This window comes from Anas acuta, chromosome 15, assembly GCF_963932015.1.
Source record: "Anas acuta chromosome 15, bAnaAcu1.1, whole genome shotgun sequence".
Taxonomy (NCBI): domain Eukaryota; kingdom Metazoa; phylum Chordata; class Aves; order Anseriformes; family Anatidae; genus Anas; species Anas acuta.
In genome coordinates, this window is record NC_088993.1 from 13,383,530 (window position 1) to 13,408,551 (window position 25,022).

The 25,022-nt window shown below is 43.2% G+C and overlaps 1 protein-coding gene across 3 annotated transcripts in view; it reads right to left on the reverse strand.

The window, feature by feature from the left end:
• The window catches only part of MAD1L1 (mitotic arrest deficient 1 like 1), a 346,583-nt gene that overhangs the window by 199,893 nt on the left and 121,668 nt on the right, over nt 1-25,022 (reverse strand). For all 3 annotated transcript variants that reach the window (XM_068699483.1, XM_068699481.1, XM_068699482.1), the window contains exon 12: nt 2,104-2,244. In XM_068699483.1, the coding sequence (XP_068555584.1) occupies nt 2,104-2,244 (141 nt within the window). The remainder of the gene's footprint in view (nt 1-2,103; nt 2,245-25,022) is intronic.

The following is a 25,022-nucleotide window of genomic DNA, read 5'->3' on the forward strand; positions in this document are numbered from 1 at the left end:
GCCTTTCGCAGGATCTCAGAGCAGTTGAGCAGGTTGTTGCTTTGCTGCCACCACCTGCATGCTCCTTGCAGATGGATTCTTCTTGTTCTTCCGTGCTACCCTGCAAGCCTGCTGCCCTCCCAGCCTACCCGGACCAGGTGTGCCCGGGATGCCCCATCCCTTCTGCCACGCTGACTTAAACACGTTAAAGTAAACGTCAGAGATGGTTCAGCCCACAGCTCAGAAATCATCCGAGGCTCCAAGGTGCCTCATTCCTGCCGTCTCCTCTGTTTGTTTGTGAGATGAGTCACGCAGGTGTCAACATTTCTAAAATTTGTGCGGAGCTTCAGCAGAGCGGGGAGGTGCAGAGCATTATGTTAGAAGTTATTAATAGCTGCTATCAACCATTTTTTTGATCTACAGGCAGTGGATTACAGCAGCTGCTCCCGATGGTGAGACACCAGGAGTCTCACCTGTACCTCAATTTCCCTTTCTAGTTTTCAGATTTTTACTAGAACAAAAAACTTTCCCCCAGAATATCAAAATAGATTGGGTTCAGCCATCAACATTGCAGACAGAAAGGCAAACACAATCAAGCGAAGCATAAAATTTTACTTTACAAGGGGAATATCAGGACTTCGAATCCTGCTTGTAGCAAAGTCTTTGAAAGGCTTAAAGGTTGACATTACACAAAAACAAACCTCCAGAGAACACAGCTCTTTCCTGAAATTTTCTATGTAGCCCTTAATCCGTATCCATGAAGACAAAGTTATCATTTGTTCCCTATAAATAATTAAAGACATGTAGGAAGTGGTTCCCACACTCCTCCATGCTTTCACCTGAAGAAGAAAAAGTAATTTGCTGTTGCCCAAAGACATCATGCACATTTGACCTATTCAGTGAAATCTTCTTCCATCAACCCAGAGCCACTGCTGGGAACTGCTAAGAAAACAGGAGGAATTAGCCACCGAACACTTCATGTCAGTGTCACCTGGCGTTAAGCAAGAGAGTGATCAAACAACAACGCAGAGAAACATTCAGAGATGAAGCAATTCAGGCAAGTTCCCATTTCATTGAATGTTACCATCTAATTTCTCTATCAGCTTGCCCCAAACTTGACAGAATTCTTTTTCTTGGAACTTGACAGAATTCTTTTTCTTGGAAAGAGGAGGAAGTGGATCTATAACGTGGGTTCACACCACACTGCTCTGCTTGCTAAGGCTTTAAAGGTCATTGGAACCAGTACTGCCTGCCTCAAGTCTCCACCCCATCAAGGGAAGAAAAGAGCATTTTAAAGATGACAGAAGCAACAAGGAGATTTATACACAGTGGGGCAGTCCAATCTACGGTTTCAATGGGAATCGCAGGAGCATCAATTACTACAAGTTTTACTCCATTTGAATTATGGCATCCATAAATCTATGTGCCGGAGGAACCAGATATGAGGAAAGGAAAACTCACATGCTTACAGTAATTGCAAAACCTATGCAATAAAACTGCCAAGATTTAAGACCACAGACATATTTCCAGATATTTCAACTCGTGACCATTCCAATATGACAAAATACAGCAGGGAAGTAGGGAACAATTTGGCAAATGGATGTTATCATTTACTTCATTCCAGTCATGTTTCAGACTACAAATTTACATAAAGAGAAGTAGCAATAATATAAATGTTCCTTTGAGAAATACTTCTGTCTTTGGCAAAAATGTTTTTCTTGAGGAAACCCTATATAAAAAGGGTATTTTATATAATGTATTTTCTGGTACTTTATATAATTTTATATATATTATTGGGGTTTTCAGGCCTAAAGCCATGAGAAGAAGAGTTAACAGCAGGCAGATACTTTACTTCTTCAGCCCTCAGAGTAAAGCTCTAATAAACACACCCTCGCTTACACTTACTCTTGTAAAAACAAGAGCCTTGCTACACAGGCACTGCAGTGCGGCCCTGAGATCAGATCACAGAGAACACAACTTGGGGGTCTTCTCAATCCCAGAACCTTGAAACCTGAGCTTTGCAAATCTATCGTCTGTGAGAGCAGATCACATCACCAGGCACTTCCATCCTAAAGGTCTCAGCTGTTTCACCACAGGAGTTAGAGAAGGATGCTTCCTTATTACCTCCAGCTCGGTGTTATGAGCGTGCAGCTTCTGCACCATCTCCTCAGCTTCCCGCATGCGCCGGTTCAGCTGGGGCGAGTGCTCCGATGGGGTCAGCTCGCTGTCATACGACTCCAGGATTGCTCGCATGCCATCACGCTCCTGTCGGGAAGAACAGAAATCACCTTCAGGGATAAAGCCCCTGAGCCCACTCAGGGCGGAGGGTTCCCAGAACAGTAATTTACCCATTGTTTTTCCCCGTTGTTCCTTCACGTGGCGAAGGAAGCCTGATGGACATAAATTTGTGGTCTTCACGTGGGCACTGAGCCATGGATGTGAACACAAGGTTCTAACAGAGCAAATTGTGCTAACCCGAGAAATGAGAAGCTGGACTGTGTTGTGTACACGAAAGCACACATCCCTCGCAGGAAAGCAGCGTGCATACACTCCAACAAGCACACACCAACTGAAAACAGAGCCTGCCTTCTTTTTGGAGACACTGTTCTAATTCAACATGCTGAATGGGTTTCTTCAGCAAAATATTTAGTGTAGCACTTGACATTTTTCCTGCCAAAGTATTCCAGCAATGAATGAACAGAATTGTGGCAATAGAAATGAAATAGATTTGACAATGAACAAAGTGGCTGAGAGCAAACATCCTCTAAATGGTATGCGACTGATCACTTGTTGAACACTGCGATGTTCAGTGTTTATAATAAATATTTTTTCCGAGGTTAATATCCTGCAGAGAATGTGTTTGGCTCACTTTTCGATTTGCTGGCAATTATAACCAAACATTTTCAGAGAAAGACAAAAAGAAGGATCCCTTTCCCTGCTCGGAGAGCTTTTGTACTCCCAAGTACAAAGGCTGGATTGAAAGCTAAATGTAAAACTTTTTGTGCAGGTCCCTGGTTGGAGTATTCTCTGATGCGTTCCCAACTTCAGACAGCACCTACTGCCTACCTCCAAGACAATGGGGGAGAAGAATGGGGACAAGAGGCTGAACAACATTTCAAAAAGTCAGGCATGTTTTAAGAAGATTATGGTTTACAGTGCAATATGCAGACAGGGATTAGCCAGCTGATGGAAGCGTTTTATCTTTTGACCGTGCTGAAGAACTTTGATGTTCGCGAGGCTACAGAACAGAGTCAAAGCAGCACACTCCCTCTGCATAAATCAAAAGAGCAAAAACTCCTAGGAAATCTTACAGTGCTGCCTCCCTTTCATTGCTGAAATTTGCTATCTTGCCCTGTTACAAAAATGTACAAATGTTCAGGGCAAACCAGTTATCTTGTGTGAATTCTGCAATCACAAACATCCGAAGTATTATTAGAAGATCACTCAGCTTTACAGCTGTGCAGCTCCCAGGCCACCACTACTCCTACGTCAAAACCAGAGCACTTCACAAACGCAGCTCAGCCACGCTGAAATATTTCACTGGGATTCTGCTCTTGGGGAAATCAGGAATTTCCAGGGTAAAAAAAAAAAAAAAAAGAAAGAAAGAAAGAAAAAAAAAGCCAGCTGCCATCACTCCCAAATGTAAAAGGCTGTATTTCAGAAGGAGAAGCCGATGCAAAGTGTTCGGTTGAGCACACCTGTACATGAAGGCTGTCTTCCCCTTTCAAAATGTAAAGGTCAAACACTGATCATGGATAACAAGTGTATGCATGAGGAAGGGCAGGAGCATTCAAATTCAAGGTGTGAAAATAAGAAGGGGGGACCCACCAGAGGTGTGGTGTGTGCTCAGAGCCTGCAGTGTACTGAAAGGTCAGCCACGATGGTTGGAATGGGCAGCAGGTACAAAAACTCTAGAGCAAAGCCCAGCCTGAGGCTGACAGAACTGTGTTAATAAAATAATAAAGAAAGCCAGGTTCTAACATGAACGGTACTGAAAGCCACTATTGGCTTCTTGCTTGGGCCTGACTGAAGAGAAACACTTTTTTAAGGAAAGAACAGTTTTTCCATAAAGTTTAGAAAGAATTATTGATTTGACAGACAGATGAAAGGAAATACTTCCGTGTTCCTGCAGGAGAAAGGCAACTTGAGCCACGCTGCACCTGCCTTGCAATGAACTTGTTTAGCAGAAAAGGAGCAGTACAAGAAGGCTTCACCCTTCTCCTCCCCCAGCAACATCCACACACGCCGCCCAGACTGCCGAGTGCACTCTCCATAGGGCTGCCTGCCTTTGCTCAGGAGATGACTTTTGTTCCCCATTTATTCCAGAATCATTGCCTAGAACACAGAAGAGAACATAAGGATGGCATTTAGTGAAGTTATTGGTTTGATCCTTGCAAATTGTTGCAATTAGCTCTGTAATTACACCAATCCTCTCGCTCATTCTCTCTGTACTCCAAGCTGCTCCGCTATCCTCATTCTCTGCTAAGCATCTTTCATCAGTGGGACAAGTTAACACAACAACGTTACATCCATTGCAGGAGGACAGTCCCAAACTCCTTAGCATCTCCCCAGCAGCAAACAAGACCCGTGGCAATTCCCATCACACTCGGCTTCCAATTAACTGCTGAATATTAGGTCACCTAAGTCATCCCCAGCAAGATCCTAGCAGTTCCCCAAGCTGTTCAGCTGCAAGGACAACAAACTTCCCATTCTCATCCCATCGTGAAAGCAGGTGACACTGGATGGGGATGGGAGCATTCTTACAGGGTGGTCCTTCCCCTAAAATCAACTCCAGACCTTGACAGAAAGAGATTTCTACCAAAAGGATGAGTGAAGTTGTCAGGAAAAAGCAAGCACAGGAAACACAGCACAAGCTTTATTGGAAAAAAAAGGGCTGAAAAGCTGAAATAAAAGGTGGCACAATTAAACACTTGATCCTGGAGTCTAGTTCTCCTCTTTAATTATTTCTAAATATTAATACTGTAATGAAATCAATTCTCAGCTTCCAACAAGTGGTCCCCAGCTCCATTTTCCAATTCCTCCCCATCAAGAGCGCTTGCTGAGAGCTTCTCCCTCCCTCCTAAAGATCTTGTTAGTTTGGCAGGAAACACAAGGTCTTGCTGAGAAGTCTTCTGTCTAAAATGTAATCCTAATTTAATAATTGCTGCAATCTCTCCATATCTCACACAAAATACTCCGCAGCCCCATCAAAGACTTCCCGAGTGACTTTAATATGCCCTCCCTAACCTTTTTCCAACACCTCTGCTTCTCTGCCTTCTACAGGGGTAGAATTCTTTCTACTGGGACAATATTCAGCACAATTACTAAGAAGGGGTCCCCCTGAGAATTTCCAGAATTTACCCTTTGCTAACACACAGCATGTGCCCTGCCTTCACAGTGGCAGATCACCTGGAACAGTTCTTGCTCCCCTGCTCCTCCAAGGCCCTGAACACGGCACACTCCCAGGTGCTCTCCATTTTGGCAGTTTCTAATCAATGCCAGAACAGAAATGCAGCTTACTCCAACCATGCCCTAAAAGCACAATAGCTGGTTTTGATGTTCATTGTATACCTAGGAAATTAATGTCCCACAGCAAACTCTGCTGCTCCATCTTGCAGCTGTACATTTGAAAGAGAAGAATAGGGAATTTTTCAAAGATTAAAGGTTCCCTTCCTTCTGCCAGCAACAGTCAAATCACCAAAAGAATATGACTCTTACTACTGCACAAATAACTAAAATGCTTTATAACATTAATCACAAACTGGAGCCAATCCCCTTAAAACCTGCTAGGGGAAAGTTCTGGATCACACCTTTGCAAATAACCTCCACTAGCATCAAACTTCTCTCCAGTTCTCCCAGCACCTTCTCTATTCCTTCTCCCGTGTAAAGCCAAATGTGAGCTGTTTGGTGAGCTGCTCGAAGAAATAGAAAAGTTTCTTTGCCTGGCACTGACACACCAGAGGGCTACAAGAGTAGTTTAGAAACAGCAGTAATATAAGAGAGCTCCTCCAGGACTTTGGGGTTAATTTCAGGGACAGACCTGAGAAGTGTTCAAAGAAGCACTGCGCAGCTATCGCCATCCTGCCAACAGACCTGGGTCACTGAGGCAGCGCTACCGCACGGCCCCAGGGGCAGCCCACGGCTCCCAATTACGCATACCGAGGAGAACGAGCAAATCCCTGCTGTGAGCTGGAAGCAGCTGGAGAAAGAGTAAAACACACCGAAAAAAATTAAAAATGCCATTTGACCATAGGTAGACGGATAAAGACTCAGGCCCCATCCCCGTTGATGCTTGTTAGCCCCTCCTCAAGCATAGGCACACAGAATTCACCACAGACTTTCTAATTAGTCGAAGAAAAGAAAAATCAATAAGAAAGAAATTAAAGTTACAAATCTCACTGAAGTCAGTCACACACCCTGGGAAAATTTGTTCCTGGGGTGAAGTTTATCTAGTGTCATAATTTTATTGAAATCCTATATCTTCCTATTGACTTTTATCGTTTGAAGCTGGATACCAGAGTTATCATTATTAGAGTTTCGGTGTTGCTTGCAGGCCCGAGGTTCGGTGTTTTTTTTTTCCCTTTATAAACAAGCTGTAATTGTCTGTTTTATTGATCAATAAATCTTTCAGCTGCCTTTCTTCACCCAGCTCCTGCTCTGTTAAGGCTCCTGCACCATTCTCTGAAAGAAAATATAGGGTTGTTGTTTTTTAAAGAACAGATTGTTTTGTCATTAGCAATGAAAGCACAGGAATTGTGCTGGTCGGTTCTGATAATGGCTTTTTAATGACAGATTCTAGTCACAGTAAAATCTGCTTTATTTCCACATGAGTGAACTTCAACTATTAATCCAAAACCCAAGCACACAGCTCGCTTGCTCTGTCACTTCTGCATGGGTTACCGCCTGGCAGAGGAGAGAGACTTTGTAAAGTGGAATCCTAATGATATTTCCCACTCGGTGCCTTTTTGATGGTACAGAAATATTCCTGTTCCTAGTGTTAAATGAGCTTTTTGTTTAATTAATGATAATTTTAGGAGAACGTTAATAGACTGCTTCATTATAGGAAATCAGTGGCAAGACTTCCCCCTCCTCTTCCTCTCCAGACTCCGAACTCCAAATTAGTCATAATAAGAGAAAGCTTCAAAACAAGACTGAAGAAAGAATATGGAGCTTCAACAGCAAACAGATGCTATTTGCAATCAGGTGTAATTTAGCTAACTATTCCCCCTAAAAACACAACTAAAAAGAGAAAGAGGAACACGCAGCAGAGAAGTGCATGCTCTCTTGCTTTAAGCTATCAAAATACACGCCGAAAACGTGGGAGGCGCTGCCCACGGTTTGACCGAATGCTGAACACGAGTAAAATTAGCAGTGTGAGGTGTGGGAACACACACCAAACTGCGTTCAGAAATAACTGAAGGATACCTAGGTGGTGCCAAGACCTACTGACAAATCCCATCCTTCGGATCCTTCCAAAATTACTCGCAGTTGCTCGTGGACCAGAGTCCACTACTGCTGATGAACTCACAAATGGCAGGACGGGCCCCGAAGACAGGAGTGAGGAACAGATCCAACCTTTCTAAAGAACAATATAACAGAAGATACAGACTCTGGGTATTATCAATCACTTCATAATGTTGGTATCTCAAAAAATACCTGAAGAAAACATTAACAATCAAATTGCGAGCTGCTAGAGAAGAATTAGGGACAAGAAACAATCAACTGAGACTTAATGCAAATAATATCAAACCAGTCTATTTTCCCTCTTTGACAGGTAACTTGTCTACTGAATAAAGGCAAACAAGGGATGTGATAAATCTCAACTTCAGTGATGTGTTTATCAAAGAGGAGGATTACAATTCAACAACACCTCCATAATTTAGAGAAATGAATTTGTAGCGGGGTGATGAAATCCATGAAAGCAGAGCACTGAGCCCTGCACATTGTGCAGCAACACAGCACTCGGCTCCTCTCAATAAGCTGCAGCATCAGTTGCTTCTACCCCTTCCCAAAAGTGCCCATTTGCACACACCAAACTCATCGGGGCTGTGTTTCAAGACTCACCACTTGTCCTGCGTGCCACCAGGAGCATGCCCAGGACTCAGATATTAGCAGGTCCTCCCCAGCCTGGTGGCTGCAGGAATTGATGCCCATTCTGCACAAAGACCGAGGTGATTTCGCTGACAACTACCACAGCTGCTTGTTCTGCTCTGTCTTCGTGGCTGATGGCTCTGTAGGAGATGCGGCTGAACGTACTGGGAAGCAACAGTCCTGCAGTTACAAGTCTGCCTTACTCTGGAGTAGTACAAACACTGCTCTGTGTGTACACAAAGCACTAAATAACCAGTGCAACTTCCAAGGTGGAAGGAAGAAGTTTGAGAAATGAGACAAAAATTGCCTAAAGACAAAAGTTTTCACCTCTAATGACATGAGAAGTTTGGCTTCTGCAGGTCAGAGACTCCAAATTCACCATCAGCCCGGCCACCTCACACCAGCGTTCACCTCAGAGAGTGTCTCACCTCCTCCAGCTCTCAGATTTGGCCTCTTGAGAGCATCAGATGATGCAGCAAGACGAGCACTGTGACACGTCCCCCTCTCTGCCTGCTTCCAGAGAGAAACGTGGGCAGCGCAGGGTGGTGGCTTTTTGCTTTGTTTTGTTTTTATGTATTTACTTATACTGCACACCCACACGTTAATGCCATAGTGGCAGAAGATGGTAAAATGTGGGGTGGCCCAGAGGTGCCAGGTAGCTCCTGGGAAATTCTGTACCAGGGGGTTGAAAAAAAAAAAAAAACAAGAAACTTTCTCCTTCCTTGTGGTGCATGGCAGAAGCAGGAGAGTAAAGACTTCTGATTCCATACCATTACTCTGCAGGTAGTTAAAGGAAATTAATCCAATTTTATAAGTGACTTGGGCATCTATATCAAAACGTCTTTCACAAGTGTTAATTATAACAATGGCTATATCATTAAGCCCTACACTGTAATGAGGTTTCAGTCTTCAAAGACCATGTTCACATCCCATTACCTCATGGAAAATGGGGGGGGAAGGTAAAAGCAAGTCAACAGGAAGCCCTGAGAAGCCGAGGCCTGAAGGCAGAGCTGTGGCAATGCCAACTCCAGCAGACTGGTGCTGGGGCAGCACCTGTAGGAGGAGATGCATTCCCTCAGCTCCTGACCCTCCCAGCGCACTGCCAGCAAGAGCTGATCGAGTCTTCAAGGAACAGACAAAAAGCAGGAGCTCCGTGCCAAACAAAACCAGCAAAAATTACCAGAAGTTTCTCAAATCCTCCTTGTCTACAGCAGCAGCTACTGTCACCTGAAGGCAAATGGCTCCTCTTTCTCTTAGCACTCTTATCTTTTGTACTAATCATATTTAAACTAAAATTTTCTTTTCCCAAACCTCCAAATGGCTTCCTTCTGAGATACACATTTCTCAACGTTTCTCTCCGTGGCTGACCTATTTTCACATTACTTTGCAAATTAGAACTGACTGCAGACACATATGTATGTACACACCATTGACTTTCTACTCAAGACCTCAATTAAAACAGCATTTACAAAAAAAGCCAGTTTATTCCATAAAAACATCCAGCAGATTTCACTACCCTGGCACTGACAAGAAGGACATTAAAAATGTTTTTTTCAGCATGTTCTTACCTCCGGAACGTGACTTCCCATACACCAACCCTCCGCTTGCATTTTTGCCCCTCGAGCCAATCCGAGGTTATGGCAGGAGGCTAAGGATGGATTTAACTTATAAAGAAGCCCTTCAAATGCACTGCATCCTACAGCTGAGGCATCAACAATAAAACATTTCTTCATTTTCAGTCAAAATACCTCCATCCCTGTCTAACCTGCATAGAGGCGAGGTAGAAAACCCACTGTGCTCTGTACCTGCAAGCACACTACAAACCAGGAATGAAGCATCTTCAGCCCTCCCATCGGTTCTCTACAACTGATGTTTTTCATCACTTTTTCTGATACTCTCATGCAGGAGCCATTTTCCTGCTACCATATCATTACGGCTGAACAGCAGCTTGCCACCCGGGGGAGTGGGATGGAAGTCTAGGGAAAGTGGGTGATGGGAAACTGCAGCGAGCCAGGAATATACAGGCAAGGAGGCTGAGATGAAGAGAAAGACGAAGAGCAGCTGGGCTGGGGTGCCAGTGCCAAGCAGAGACCCTCGTAACTTCCCAGCCATCATTTCTGGAAGTCTGGGCAGCCTCTGCAGTCTAACAGCTCTTTTGGCAAGCACTCTGCAGGTAGTTCTACACGCACACCTACAAATGCACGTATACCTTGTATGCTTTTATATTCTGCAAGTTCTTCTCCAGATTTATAGTTCTTACTTTCCTATTGTCCCTCACCTCCAACGCTTCTTCAGAGGGCTCAGCTTTGCCTCATGTCTTGGCAACAGACCAGTGCAAATAAATCCACTGTAACTCTTTTAATCTGTCCCTGATAAATGCCCTGCTTACCGTCTTCTGGAAAATTGTTCATGGTCGCTAACAGCCTCATTTTGCTTATAGCACATACATATGCCAGATGACAAGCAGTCACACAACTGACACTGCAGCAAACTAAATATTATCTGACAAAAATAGCCCTGGGGTCCTCTTGCTTCACAGCGAGTTTAACATGTTTAGTTATGTTTCTTAACATCCTGATGCAAAATAATTTTATGGATTATTTTTTGTGTTGTGTTTTTTTTCCCCCCATTTAACTCCTTTCTACTGGAATGCTCACCACTGCCTATCTCTAGCACAAGCTTGGTTTTCTATCCTGGTGGATTCCTCATCCATTCATTCAAAAATCCCTCTTTGTACCAATTTCTCTCAGCCCTGCTGCTTGAGCAGTGGCAATCCTGCCCAGGTGTGAAGCTGCCTTATCCTCCTGGCTCAGATCAGAGCCGCTCTGGGTCTGACACAGCTCTCTGGTGCCATGCACACAGCTCACCTTTGAAAAAACGAACATTAAGAAAAAACAACACCACACCATACCTGCCTCAACCGAGTCACTAGATTACCATCGCTGGCAGAGGCATACAACTGCCAAGAAAATGCATTCATGCTCACTTACTGCCAATAGAAAACTAATATTTTATTCATCCATTCAAAAGGGAGGAAAAGAAAAAAGCTTTATTCAACCCTGAAAAGAAAGTTTTTGTGAGGGTGCATAAGATTCTTCCATTCTGACAGCGTCTCCAGCACATAAAAATTCAGCCCTATGTGCACTCCTTACCCTCTGATTTCTTCCTCCTCCTGCCTAGTAAGTAACCCAGATTCTGGCCTTTAAATCTCTTAAAAGCCAGTTTCCTGCAGTTTTAACCTCTTAAAGATCATTAACTTGGGAAAAAAGTAAACTGAACTGTGCTCTTAAGCCGGTGCAGTTATCTCTGTGAAAATAAAGGAGGGTGAAGCACACCGCAGTCCTGGCAAGCTCCGTACCCAGCTCCTGGGGTACTCGGGGTGTCCCGCGCTCAGGCAGCACTGAAGTATGCAGGCAAATCTCCTGCAGCAGATTTTGAGAGAAGGGGGAAAAAAATCAGTAAAGCAATTTCATTCAATGAGCTCAATACAGCACATTAAATTGACCTTGAATAATAATGTCTTGGTCCCCTTACAGACTTATTTCTATTCCAGAAATCTGGCAACTGTGGCTTTGTGAAAAAGGCAAACAAAGTCAGGCTTCTAGCTAATGCTCCAGCATCGACACTGCCTGACTGCATTATTAGAAAATTATCATTTTTGGTATTTTACTTAATTCAGAGCATATTCCCTCTTCTCCAAAACTCATGGGTATAAAAGATCAGGAACTTCAATAACAGTTTCAGAAATTATAAGCCAAATTATCTCCTAGGTCAGCCATGAGGCATGTGGCTTATCCTCAAGGGATGCTGCCGGCAGGTCGGATGCAGCAGCTCCTGGCCCTGCAGCTCCCTGATGCCCCCTCAGGAATGGGACCCAGCACAGCAAAGACTGAAAAGCCCATCTGTGGATCTGCTGCAATACCCCAAAAAAGCCATAAAGCATTCTCTCAAGTATTGCAGGCACAGTATGCAACTTTCAGGCTACTTAAGCCATCGTCAAGGCAGAAGTAAATTCAAGCATTCTTCTTGAAATGGTAAGAAGCAGGCAGGATGACTCCTCACCCAAGGCGTGCTCCCAGCTGTGGGACTGGGCTAGCTTAAGAGAGCTTTTTAATCACACCTGGTGATTAGTCTGGGGCACAGTCATCACAAGCCACTGCTTTGAACTAAAGCTGTATGATTTACTTGGCTGTGGCCAAAATGCTAATTTCACATTGCAGAAACTATGTAGGGTTCATGTTTTAATGTGTACGTTTTGAAAATACGAATGAATAATCAAATGAATGCTTCAAGCATATACATCAACTTCAGCCACTAAAAACAAAAAAGGTTGGAAGCACCAAGCAACACCTCCTTGGCCATTATTGAGTTTATTGTCTCAGCACAGACCCCGGCCCAAATGACACCTGCGCAACATCTCATTAGCTCAAGCAATTGGCATCTTCAGGGCTTGCTCTGAAACAGCAAAGGAAGCACAAGGTTAAAGAGTAGCTAGGGATCAAGGTGAGCTGCACTTTGAAAAGGTTTCCTGCATGTCAAAAAGAAAATCTGCCACCTCTCTGTTCTGGATTACAGCTTGTTGAGCACAGATTTGCAATATGCTGGCTCTCAAATCCTGCATAAACATCAGGACAGGCTGGAAGAGAAGACCAGGAGCTGCCTCAGTGTGCCAGAGCTGCGTTGTCCTTCCTCATGAGGCCCACACACAGTGAAGAACAAAATCAGGTGCTTAAAAGGTTGCCACAAGGTCCCTATCAGGCAGGTACAAACTGTGGTGCTTTACCTCCATTCCAGTCCCACCTTCACCTGTGACTTTTCAACTCCAAAACCCAACATCTAGTAAATATTTCTGAAAAACAAGCTCTCACTGACAACTTCCCCAGATATTTCTATTGTTCACGTAAATATCCAGCCTCTTTCTGAACCCTGATAAATTCATGACCTTGCCAATTTTCTGGTGGAAATGAATCCCATAGATTTTTGCACTGCTTGAAAATGTATTTTCTTTTATCAGTTTTTAATTTGCCACCTTTCAGCTTCATTGAACACCTTTGTTCTTGCACTGCGCAGACAGGGAAAACAACAGCTCCCAAACAACTTCTCTAAACCATTCATTAGACTATGAGCTTTCAACTTGTCACCTCTTCTTCAACTACTTTTTAAGGTAAACAAGTCCAATCTTCAGTTTTCCGGCGCAGCTGCTTTCCCAAGCTTTCACATTCTTATCACCCATCTCTGACTGCTGCTGTAGCTCTGCAGCATCCTCAGCTGAAGCGCGTTGACGAGGTACAAATGAAGAGAAGTGGTAAAGATGCTCTGGGAGCCAGTGGTCCCTTCCCCACCTCTCGATTTGCAGGTACGGCCACCTCCTCCCAGCTCGTGGAGGGCTGAAGAGCCACGATCCTGATGCTCCTGCTGCCCATCGACCTCCTCCACACGCAGGCTGCCCACAGACCCGATTCCACCAGCGTGTCCGTGTGCGAGCACCCCCAAACTGTGCAAACCCCTCCTGCCGGACACCTTCAAGAGGCTCTCACAAAAGCTGCTGAGCCAGGGGATGGCCAACGGCCAGCACTGGGCAGCTCGGGTACACTGCAGGCAATAACCTCCTGCAGCACAGGAGAGACGAGGATGCACACCGATACCCAGGAACAAACCTGCAGCCCTTGTGTCAACTGCTTGCATAAGCAGCTTTCCTCAAATTTTAAATGTTTCAGAACAAAACTATTACCTTTAAATAGCCCGCAAGTTAGTAGGGCTAATATTAATACTAGCTGCCACTCAGCAAACACTTTCCTTCCAGAGCGTTGCTGGCGTGCTGGTTAATTCATGCAGACAAAAACAACGTTCCTTTCTTTGTTCTCCCTCCACTGGCTCTGCAATATTAAGTCAACAAAATCTTTCCTAAAAAATGCACCGACATCAAGAATGTTATGCTCAAACCATTAGACAAAATGTAAAGTGCTGAAGTCAAGCTTCATTAAAAACAAGTGGAAAAATCAGTTTACCAGAAGAAAAACATTATTTATGAAATATATTCATCATACACATCTGAAAGAGAATGATGATTAAATGTACAAAACCAAAACATTCAACAATCTTTTAATTAATATTTGATCACAGAATTATGCACGCTCACATTTGTTTATGTTTTATTTTCAGCAAAACCACAGAGCAACACAGACCAACTAAAATCATGGTTTGTTTTTACACTGATTGACTGCCGTGTATTGCAGAAGAAAACGGACTGACAGCTCTTCTGCTTCTGGGCAGAACTTCATCAAGTGCGCAGAGCACGGCGTGACCACAGCAGTGACTGAAAAAGCAAGGCCCAGTAACAGAGGGGAAAAGTCTCTCCTTGTGTATTCCATACACCAGGACAAGATAAAGGACATCACTGCTCGGTGCCACAGGCTCAAAAAGGTTGGTTTGGAGATGATGGGAAGGTAACAAGAACAAGTAATTCAGCTAGGATTTCTGACCACTTCACAATCTCTCTCCTCAACTTACTCCAAAAAGCTGTTCCTCTTTTACTCACAGCCATTATTTTTAAGACTTGTCCCTGTCATTTCACATTTAACAACATATATGAGCTATACCACGTTAAAAGAAAGTATGACTACTGTATTCTCTTTGTCAGTGCAATCTGGAAGATGTTACCCGTGATTACTTACTCACTAGGACCCTGCAGCTAATTGAAGGTGAGAACAGAAGCACCCAAAAATCTGCAAGTTGCTAGCTGCTGCCTCTGTCATGCTGTACACATCAAGGATGCTGAACACACACACAATCAAAAATCAATGCTATGCAAAAGACTTCTTGTTGCAAAACACCTGCCTCGAGTCCACTGAAGTAGCAGCTCAAATTTTACAGCGTATGTCAAATCTTTATATTTTTTCCCGAATCAAATCAGTTGCTATTTGAAACAGTTTGTGATTAATACTCATTTAAGTCAAGAAGTAAATTGGAAAAAAGCTATTAGCTGAACACGAGCAAACCAGATCGGCTCCAGATATACATAATAAAATGTGAAGAACGAACTCCTGCTGGATCTTTAGAAGTCCTCCATTTCTGAACACGCTCTGGTTTGGATCATCACAGAACACCTCTGGTGGCATTTCTGGAACACACTGCAGAAGGCACAGCAGTTGATGGGGTTGTAAATACATGAAGTCTCACAAAGGCATGGCTCTCACTGACCCGTGGAGAAATATCGATCCCATCCACCTCAGGCTCGCCTGCCCAGCCCAGGCTGGCTCCACAGGCTCCCGTCTGGATTTCTCCACTCGGTGCAAGGAGGCAGGACACAGAGGAGCAGTGGTCATGGAGGGAGGATGGGGCAAAGCACAACCAGCCCTGCCTGTACCCTGAGCTGCTGAGGCAGAGCCCTGGAAAGCACACATGCAGCTTCAGAAATGAACAGAAAAGAAAATACCTGCTAGAAATGATCCTCATAAACCTAGAAGCACAATACTAGGCAAAAGCTTATTATCTGTTCCTCTGGAGAGGTCTTTTGAAGATATGTTTATCTTCAGACTTCCCTCGTGTAATTCTTTCCTCTTACTTTTTACCATTTCACTAGCCTGTTAATAAATACTGTTTCCAGAAACCGAGAGGAACCATGGCAGCATCTCACACACAGAGTTACCCAGACCTTACTCGAAGGAGAACCAGGAACAAACGAGCAGTGCACCAGGCACAAGAGATCACTGTGCGGTGTCAGGGGGATCTCCGGGCCACGCATTGTGAAGAAAAATGCAGGGGACTCACAGAACCCCACTAAAACTCAAAGCAAAGCTGAAACAGCTGTGGTTGAATCCTGGCTCAGGCCCCAGACTTTACAGATAGTCTGAAACTCCAAATCCCCTGGGTTACCCCATGCACCTCATTTTAACAACGATCCCTAGAAGTCTTGAACTTAAGAACAACAATGATACAAACTGAAACCCCCCAACATCAAGGCTGTGGTGTAAGTTAAGTGAAGACCAGTTTCTCTGTGGGACACAGGATGCAAACTGGAATTGTATTTAGGTTTGGGGTGTGTGGGAAAGGAAGAAAAAAATACCATCAGTTCAGCATGTTTGAAGAAGGAAAACAGGAAAACAGGAAAAGAATAAATAGTCTGAAGAACCAGCAAGCTCAGAAGTTTCTTCTTCCTGGGAATTACATTTTTCATCTCAAAATTTAAAAAAGGTTTTTTATACAAAGTTTTAAAAACTTCAGAGGAGCACAAGCAAATAAAGGGATGACTCTCCAAATGAAGCCTGTGAGAATCACGGGCATGCTGACCGTATGCTTCTGATAGAATTTATCCTTTCAAACATTTTCCCCCTTTATCAACAGTTTAATACTACAAGCAAAGAAACGCCAGCGTGACAAATGAACTTTTTGGAGAGAACTTCTCCCTGCCTCCTCCCGCGGTAACAAAAGGCAAAGCAGCTGCTCACTTTCTGCATCACACCCAGCTCTCCCACCGCTCCACTAACAGGCTCTCTGACAAGGAAAGCTCGGGTATTAGATATCACTCTTCTTAGCTCAGATCAGAGCGTGTGCTGCTACGCCCTGCAGGTATCGCACTCTGCAGAGCTTGCTCTCGACTTCACAAATCGCATGTAATTGCCTCCTTAATATCATCCACCGAATTGAGTTGAATATGATCATTATTTTTAAATTCAACATTCTTGCACTTCAAACATATATATTGCATGCTTAAAAATACTTTTTTACAATAAAAATGCTCCAAAAAGCTTGGAATTAAGGTTATTAGACAGTTTAACCCACTGATACAAACAGCAAAGAAAAGAAAAGCAACTCCTCCTATGTGCTACACAGCAATTCCTTTTTCACTATCCACATGAAGAAACGGGGGCTCTCTGAAGTGGTTTTAAATTCTTATGTTTGAACGAACGGTGTGTGATTGATATGGCTGTTATTTGTAACACCCCAGAAGCGTTATAAATAACTCGGTGATATTTATAAGAGCTGTGCTGTTTCCCACAACAGCGCAGCCCCCGAGGCACGGTATCCCACAGCAAACGCAGCCTGCAAGGAAAGGGGTGTTGTGATGTTTGCACAAATGCAGGCATGTGGGTGATGCTCCGAGCAGCAGCTCAGAGGCTAGCGGAGACCAGAGAGCTGGGGACGTGCCCGTGGCTGTGCTGGCATCGCACGCACGGTGCTCAGCAAATGCGAACGTACAAGGGGCGGCAGGAGACAGGAAACAAATCTGAGCTTGGCCGATTTCTCCGTTCAACATTAAGAAAATTCACAGGGTCTCTCTATTGTGTCTGCTAGCAGAACACTTTAAACAGTTGCAAGGCCAAGAAACGCCAGCCTGTCTGTGCGGTGGTTAAAGCAATCATTAAGCTCTTGCTCGGTGCAGACCTGCAGCTTGCTGAAAGGGGAGGACAGCAACTCATTACTAACGCTTACTTTCACACTGCTTTCCTACTAAGTGTGCTAAAAGTCTGGCATGCCAATGGATATTCAGGATTTTTTTTTCCTTTCTTCCCATCTATCGTCTTTCCTTCTATGATCAGAAGTGATTTAATTACTGCTAAATCACCTCTGATGATGGATGCCACCTCTAGTCTTGAATTCTTTTAAGTGGTCTGATTTTATCCCTTCCTTTTTCCTGCTTTTTACTTATTGGGGGAATGGTTAAGCTACATTTTTCCAACTTGCTTTTTAAATGGAAAAGACTACTGCCAAGAGGGGCAAATTTTGTATTTCCCTGCCACTTACAGATTAAATTGGTCTCTTCCTTGTTCATACCTACTGAAACAATGCTGTCTCCTGGCACATCAACTCTACAAAGTAAATGCAATTGAAGTTTTCACCATGAGCTCACAAAGAAAGATATCTGCATGGTATAATTGATTCCTCTTCTGTCTCACTGGTTAACAAAAATAATTGAATTTGGAACTTTTTTTTAAACAATTGTTCACATATTCCTTCACAGTTCTGAGTTAAAAGTACTCATTGCTTTTGTCCTTTGTCTCATTTTCTAAAACTTTTATCTTTAGTTCACCAATCTAGCTCAAGCAAAAGACTCTCCCTTCTGGGAGAAACTGGAGCAGAGAATTATGACTAGTGAGAAACTGGAGAAAAAAAAGTGAAGAGAATATATGTGAAAGCAGGTGTCTTATGAGGACACTGTTTTAGTAACTTAGTTCATGGAAACCTTCCACTTATTGATATCGATATAGGAGTACCTCTAGGCTTTCATCCTGCACTTGTTACCAGTCTATGTTAGAAGCAGTCCATTATGGAAGTTCAGCACCATCACCTGTGGTTTAAGGAAGGGAAGACAGATACCCAGCATGATGAAGTGGCTGTGGTCACTCAGCAGCTCAGAACAGGGCAAACAGGGCTCCTCCAAGTCTCTGTTTGGGGATCTTCCAACTGATTAGGTCATTCTTATCAAAACCAATAAAATTGGTGTTTATCTGCTATATATCCACTCTATTTTGGAAAAGATTAGTGCCATCGTGCAGCTACTTCTGACATGCCTTTCCTGAAGGAGCACCAGAGAAAGGCAAAAACAACAAAAAGAAAAAGAAGGTAGAGATGTTAACAAGTATGAACATTTCCAAAGTGCTCCTCTTCCACATGCCCTAAATCTTGACATGTTTAAGTCATGAAAGAGGAAAGAAGGAAGTTTAATTTCTTTCTAAATAATTCAGAAGAAAAAATTATCAGTATCTACCAAAATTACCCAAAATATGGCTTGAATTAGAGGAATAAGAGATGAAAGTGCCATGCTGTGACATTGCAAGGAAAGCATCCCTCTGGACATGAAAACCAACAGTGCTACCTGTAGCCACTACCATGTTGTCCTGCCCTTCCTATAAGCAAAGGAGATTGTATGCAGAAACTATCCAGAGAGGTACCCCAGCAGAAAGCTACTTACTTGCTTCCAGAGTTAGCTTTCTGCTGTTTCATGTTTCATAAACCTCATTTGCAAACCAGTTCTGAGAAAAGAAAATGCCTGGAGCATTTGTTGTGGGAAGGGGAGAAAGGAAGGGGGCCCACCCAACACTTTTGCACAGCAAAGTTGGACAAGCTTAGCTGTGCCGCCAAGCTGACCTCTCATAAAGCAGAAAAGCCTAAGTTTTAGGTCATGCAAACCCAGAACTGACTTCCCGCAGCAGAAAGCCAAGTAGCTCCCTGTAAACTGCACTTAACACAGAGGCAAGGAAAGACAACACTCAGAGGCATAAGAAGCCATCCTTCAGCAGACCGCACAGAGCTGTCGTTTCAGGCTAACTCGCAAAGCTGCCGAATTTATATGCAGCAACAGAACCATGTAAGGATCAAATAAAATTAATTCTGTCTAATAACAAATTAATTGTCCATGCCAACCTCTAATGTCTCCATCATCAAATGAATTTCCATGTTATTTACCCTCCACAACTTCCCACAGGGAAGGAGAAAGACAGCTGCTCAGATTAAAGAACTCAACAGAAGAGCCTCCTAGACAAAGGCTCTTTTCATTTTCTGAATGATTGCTCTACTCCAAAATGCCTTATGAGAAATAACGTAATTTTTTTTTTAAACAAAAACAAGATGCAAACTGCCTGATTTGATGCTGCTATTTCATTGTCTCAGAACTGAATGCAGCAACTTCTAGCGGAAAGGAGATGGGCTCACGTAGAAATAATGTTCCTGTTACAAGAAAAATAAATTGTCAACAGACCTAAGAAAGTGTATTTTTCTCATTTCATATTCTTTAAGGCATGGATCACTGTAGCCCTCATCTTATTTATTCACAACAGGAACATTTTTAAAAGGCATATAAGATGTCAACAACAAAACCTACTTCAGTGTAGCACTAGGCTATAAATTCTTTCAAAATACCAGAAAAATGACACATGCTGCAAGATCCCCACTGTTCTTAGTTTACAGTCTTATTGTAATGCCTCTGAAACATCTGAAATCATCCAGTTTGACCACACCAAAGAATACCTCTCAAAACTATCATCTAATGGACCGTTTTTTCTGGGAACTAAAAGCTTTCTCTAACAGAAATGTCAGCACTACATCCCACTTAAACAACCTACTTTTGTGCCCAAGGTCTGCCCTTTTATTCCTGGAGTTCTGGGAAAAGAGACAAAAAGGCAGAAGACAGTGTCACATTGGTTTCAAAAGACTTGGAGAAACTCAGCTCTTTGACCTGATCAGTCCAACAGTTCAATACTTCTGATCGAGGAAGAAGTACTAAAAGATAAAGGAGGTCTCTAATTTAGGCAGAGGTCAAAGTGCCTTGCTACACAACTTAAAATGGGGTTTTAAAAGTCATTTTAAAAAGGGTTTTAACCTGCTGAGTTGTCACAGGATAACCTCTAACTTCTTCCAATTGTATTAGGGTATTTTCTCTACAGCCAACAGCAGGAATTTACACTGTTTGAACTTGTCAGACTTACTTACAGTGGTCAAGAGTTAACCAGATTACAGAGTGGTCCTACCGAATTCTGACCTGAATGTCCCTGCAGGTACAGAGGAGGAAAGCAAAAAATAAACCTTATGCATAGCAAGCCTGCGGGGCATGACTTGGAAGGAATCTTACCAAAATGAGCACGATCTATCAAAGTGGGATTTAATGCATCCTAGCTGCAATGCTTTTCTAGACAGAGAAGATTAGGAGCAACAGATTCGCTCTTCCAAAGCAGAAACAAAACAACTTTTAGTTAAGAAATAAAGCAGATGGCCCATGCAGATTAAAGAGTAGGTACATCGCAATGAAACAGCACGCTGCTGCGCACAAATCCCACAGTAATTACAGCAGCAACGTTGTTCCACTAATGATGCTGTGCCTGTGAACTGGGACAAATTAACACAAAGACACACATGCTGGTGACTTGCAGCCCAAGGGAAGGTGAATATGATGGGGAGACAGACATTTAAGACAATCACAACAGATTAAATGCTGTAAGGTACTGGCAAACATTATGCAGCCCCAACAAAAAACAGAATATGGGAAAGGATATGTTCCTCATCTGTCCTAGATCTGTAGGAAAATTGATGCTCTCCCTGGGGACTGTGCAACTGATGTTTCTCATCTCAGATGTATTTGAGCAGCATCACTGCTAGTCCACTTTCTGTAACTTGTGTACAGGCTACAGAAAAGGATTGCTGGCACTGGGGCCTGTCCTCAGTCAGGCTACACCAACTTTTATTGGCTCTGGGGTTGCTGGTCCGAGCAGGAGCTTCCATAAAGCAAAGCCACATCAAACTGTAATACCCACATTGACACTTCACTTCAAAACATCATGAACTACTAGAGCAGTTTTTCCAGGATTTTATGGCTAATGAGCTAAGTCAAGGCACAATATTCCACCCTGAAGAGAAGAACAAATTTGGGATGTACAGAAGGACCGCTGGGGTGCCCAGCCCACTACCAGCAGCTGAGCAATCTAGCTCCACTCACTGCTTTGGGGATGCATCCAGGTAAAGCAAAAGTGCAGCCTGGGCTCTGCTTTGTACCCTCAGCAATGCAATGGGCTTCAGTTGAAAGTACTACTAAATTCAAGCCAAAGAGCAGGGTGCAGGAATGTGAGCCAAATTTGGGGTAAAACCAATAAAAAGCCACTGGAGACAAAAATAAAAGATCATACGCATAACCGGGTTCTGTCTCCAGCTCTGTTTAGTTCGTTATGGGAGCTGCTCTCTCACCACCGTTCTCTGCCCAAAATTGCCAGCCCTGGGATCGGACCCACTTTGGCCAAAGCCAGGCAGAATAGCAAAGCCCTGCTACCTTGTTTGCATCAAGATCCATGCATCCCCACTCGAACCAGTCCCTGATTACAGCACAATGACACAACCTACCTCCCGCTGTATTTCAACAAGTGTGGCAACTAATATCACATCGGTGATTTTCAGTATTTAGCCTGTCAGTAGTGGCTCATTTTCTCTGACCTCTGGGACCAGATGTGCAGTTTGTAATGGGGCACACTGGCTGTTAGTGATGCTATTCCTGAGCCTCAAGAGTTGGAACGCAGTAAAAGTTATCCTAGTCTGCACCAGTGGAGAGCAATTCAACATTATTTTGTACTTTGGATGGGTTTAAGTTAATTAAAGTCCTTTTTTAAAAAAAAAAAAACTCCCCATACAAATGTTAACTTTTAATGAACTTTGCCCAAGTTGGATTTAAAGCTTATCTCACAACATGTATTTAAAGCAGTGCCATGGTGAAGTAATTCTGGGAAGAAAATACGGACAGCTAAAAATAGGATATTTCTGCATGCCTGCTTCAAAGTCTACCAAGAGTTTTCGTCACAATGACTTGTTGTTAGACTAGTCACTGTGTAGGACTGGAATTATTAATTAACAGCCCAAACCTGTGTCCCTCAGGCATGCCACAGATGAACTTCAATGTTCGGCACTTTGCATCAGTGATATGGGAAGGCTGGAGATGGTGGAGAGGTGGGGAGGAGCAGACACATTTTGTTTAAACTTCACAGAGCTAGAAAGGTTAATCTGATGCTAACAAACAGCCTGTTGACAGAGCAAGAGGCTTCACTATCACCTGATGAAGCAGTTGGGAGCTGCTCTGGTGAAAAACAGACACTGTGGCGGCTGGAACAACTTGTAGGCTAGCACGGGCCAAGCAGTCAGACAAGCAAGAGAGGGGAACGCTGAGCTTGGCAACAATCCGACTGAAGAGGGCTTAAAAGACGCTGCTGCTGAGGCACAACGTAGAGCTTGTTGCATATCTGTGCTCAAGACCTTACAACTGATTCAAAATAATTAAGCTTAATTACATGAATGGCAGAAAGACTTCTATGTATCGTTTTCAAAAGCTGTTGAAAAGTCTCTTCGAATCTGTAACCCCCATGGCTTCCTGTTTTATTCCATCACAAGTTAATTATGGGAGAGAGACTTTCAAAATGTATTAAGAGCTATCGCATGTCTAGGGTCATTTGCACTGGATACAGGAAAACACATTAATGGGAAAGGTGCTGTGAGCATCTGAGCTTTCTTTGCAACATTCATGGATGCAAGTACAGAAGTTATGACCTCTCTTTTTTATCAGAGCCATTCAGAAAGCTAACATGCAGAAAACATCTTGTTGAACCAGACCTCTTTAGTGCTTTCATTTGCTGAATATATATTTATTACACTACAAGTGCTATGCGTCACTTTTCCCCCCTCAATACTATTATTGTCAGCAATTGCATTCAGCCAGTATCTAGAGGTTTCCATAAAGGAACAACAAAAGTCTGGCGACATCTCTCAAGATTTACCTGGTGCTTTACACCTTTCTTAGCATGTGTCACCAGGAGATGAATCCTTTGACTTCAGAAAACCATCCTTCTTTCGTGTACATAGGTCTTCAGCAGAGGTTGGCACACAGAAAAAATGATTCTTCTGAAATATTCATGTTGTTTACTGCTCTAGGTTGCTCCTTTGCTGCCTAACATCAGGGACAGACAAAAATTAAAAACAAAAATCTAATTTCAGTATTAGGAGTCCTGTCGTGCCTCCTGGTTTGCTCTACTTAAGTTCCAGAAATCAAACTAGCATAATATTTTAATTTAAAAAAAAAAAAGCCAGTGTTCTGACAGGAAATAAAATCTCGTTATTTGAAACTCTTCTGCTCATCTGTAACCATAACACTACCTTCTGCTCCCAAAATCCATGTATATCAACAACCACCAGAAAGTGGAAGGAAAGGATGCAGAATGAAGGACCCACAAATCAAGCAAATACCAGCACTGGAGAATTTCAGTTTTCCAGAAGGATTTATGTTCTCCTCCCAGGGGCAAACAACTGTTGCACTGCAACTAAATACCTCAGAGATCCATACATTTACAAGTCCCAGAAAGGGCCTATTGCAAAAAGTAGCAAAATATGCATGTAACACCTTGAAAAAAAAAAAAATCTCTAATTTTACACTAGTAAATCATACTGTCTGTGGAAAAATGTTCTGCCTGGACTACTGAAAACAGACGTCTTCTCAAACACACATGGCCTCTACTCCGCGCTGGTGCAGCCTTACCTCAAGTACCATGTGCAGTTTTGGATACCACAATAAGAGGACATAAAACTATCAGAGAGTGCCCAAAGGAGGGCTACAAAGACGTGGAAGGGTCTGGAGGGGAAGGTGTACGAGGAGTGGCTGAGGTCCCTTGGTTTGTTCGGCCCAGAGCAGAGCAGGCCGAGGGGAGGCCTCATGGCGGCCTGCAGCTCCCTCACGAGGGGAGCGCAGGGCAGGCGCTGAGCTCTGAAGGCCTGAGGGGATGGCATGGAGCTGGGACAGGGACAGGCTGGGTGTTTTCTGTTTTGTTTTGTGGTTTGTCTGTTTTTTTTTTTTTTTCAAACCTCATTTACCCCAAACTACTACAGCAGAGAAGCTCCTAATCGTGGCTCAGAGAGCACTTTTGCTCTGCGTAACACCTCACAAATTTGGCGAAAGGCAGGGTCTTTTACCTCAGTGACTAGACCTACCCTCAGGGGGCTATTTCTGCTCCCTTCCTAACAGTAGCTGGAAACAGATTTAGTAAGACAGTGCACTGCATGATGTGGCTCCCATACAGCCTGAAAATAGACCAACTGTTTTGACTGAATAAGCAGACTACTTGTTAGACAGCAAAAAAGGTCTGTGTCTTTCTACAACCAAACAACACAGCAAAAGTCTTCCTTTGATCACAAGGCAAGAGAAAATTGAAGAATTCATATGATATACATAATAAAAACCTCCCTCGTGAAATACAACATAGATGAAAGCAAGAAGTACATATAATATCTATATGCACATAAATATGTATTTATACCTCGGCTAAAAAAGCTTGAAAGTAGTTCTCTGATTTTCTTAAAAGCTTTCATATTTGCCCCAAACCAATATTATGCACACAAAAATCACAAGTCTTTCAGTTTGTGCAAAAGAAATGAACTTTACAAATTAAAATACCTTTTTTTCCTTTTTTTTTTTTTTTTTCCTAAGCACAGGT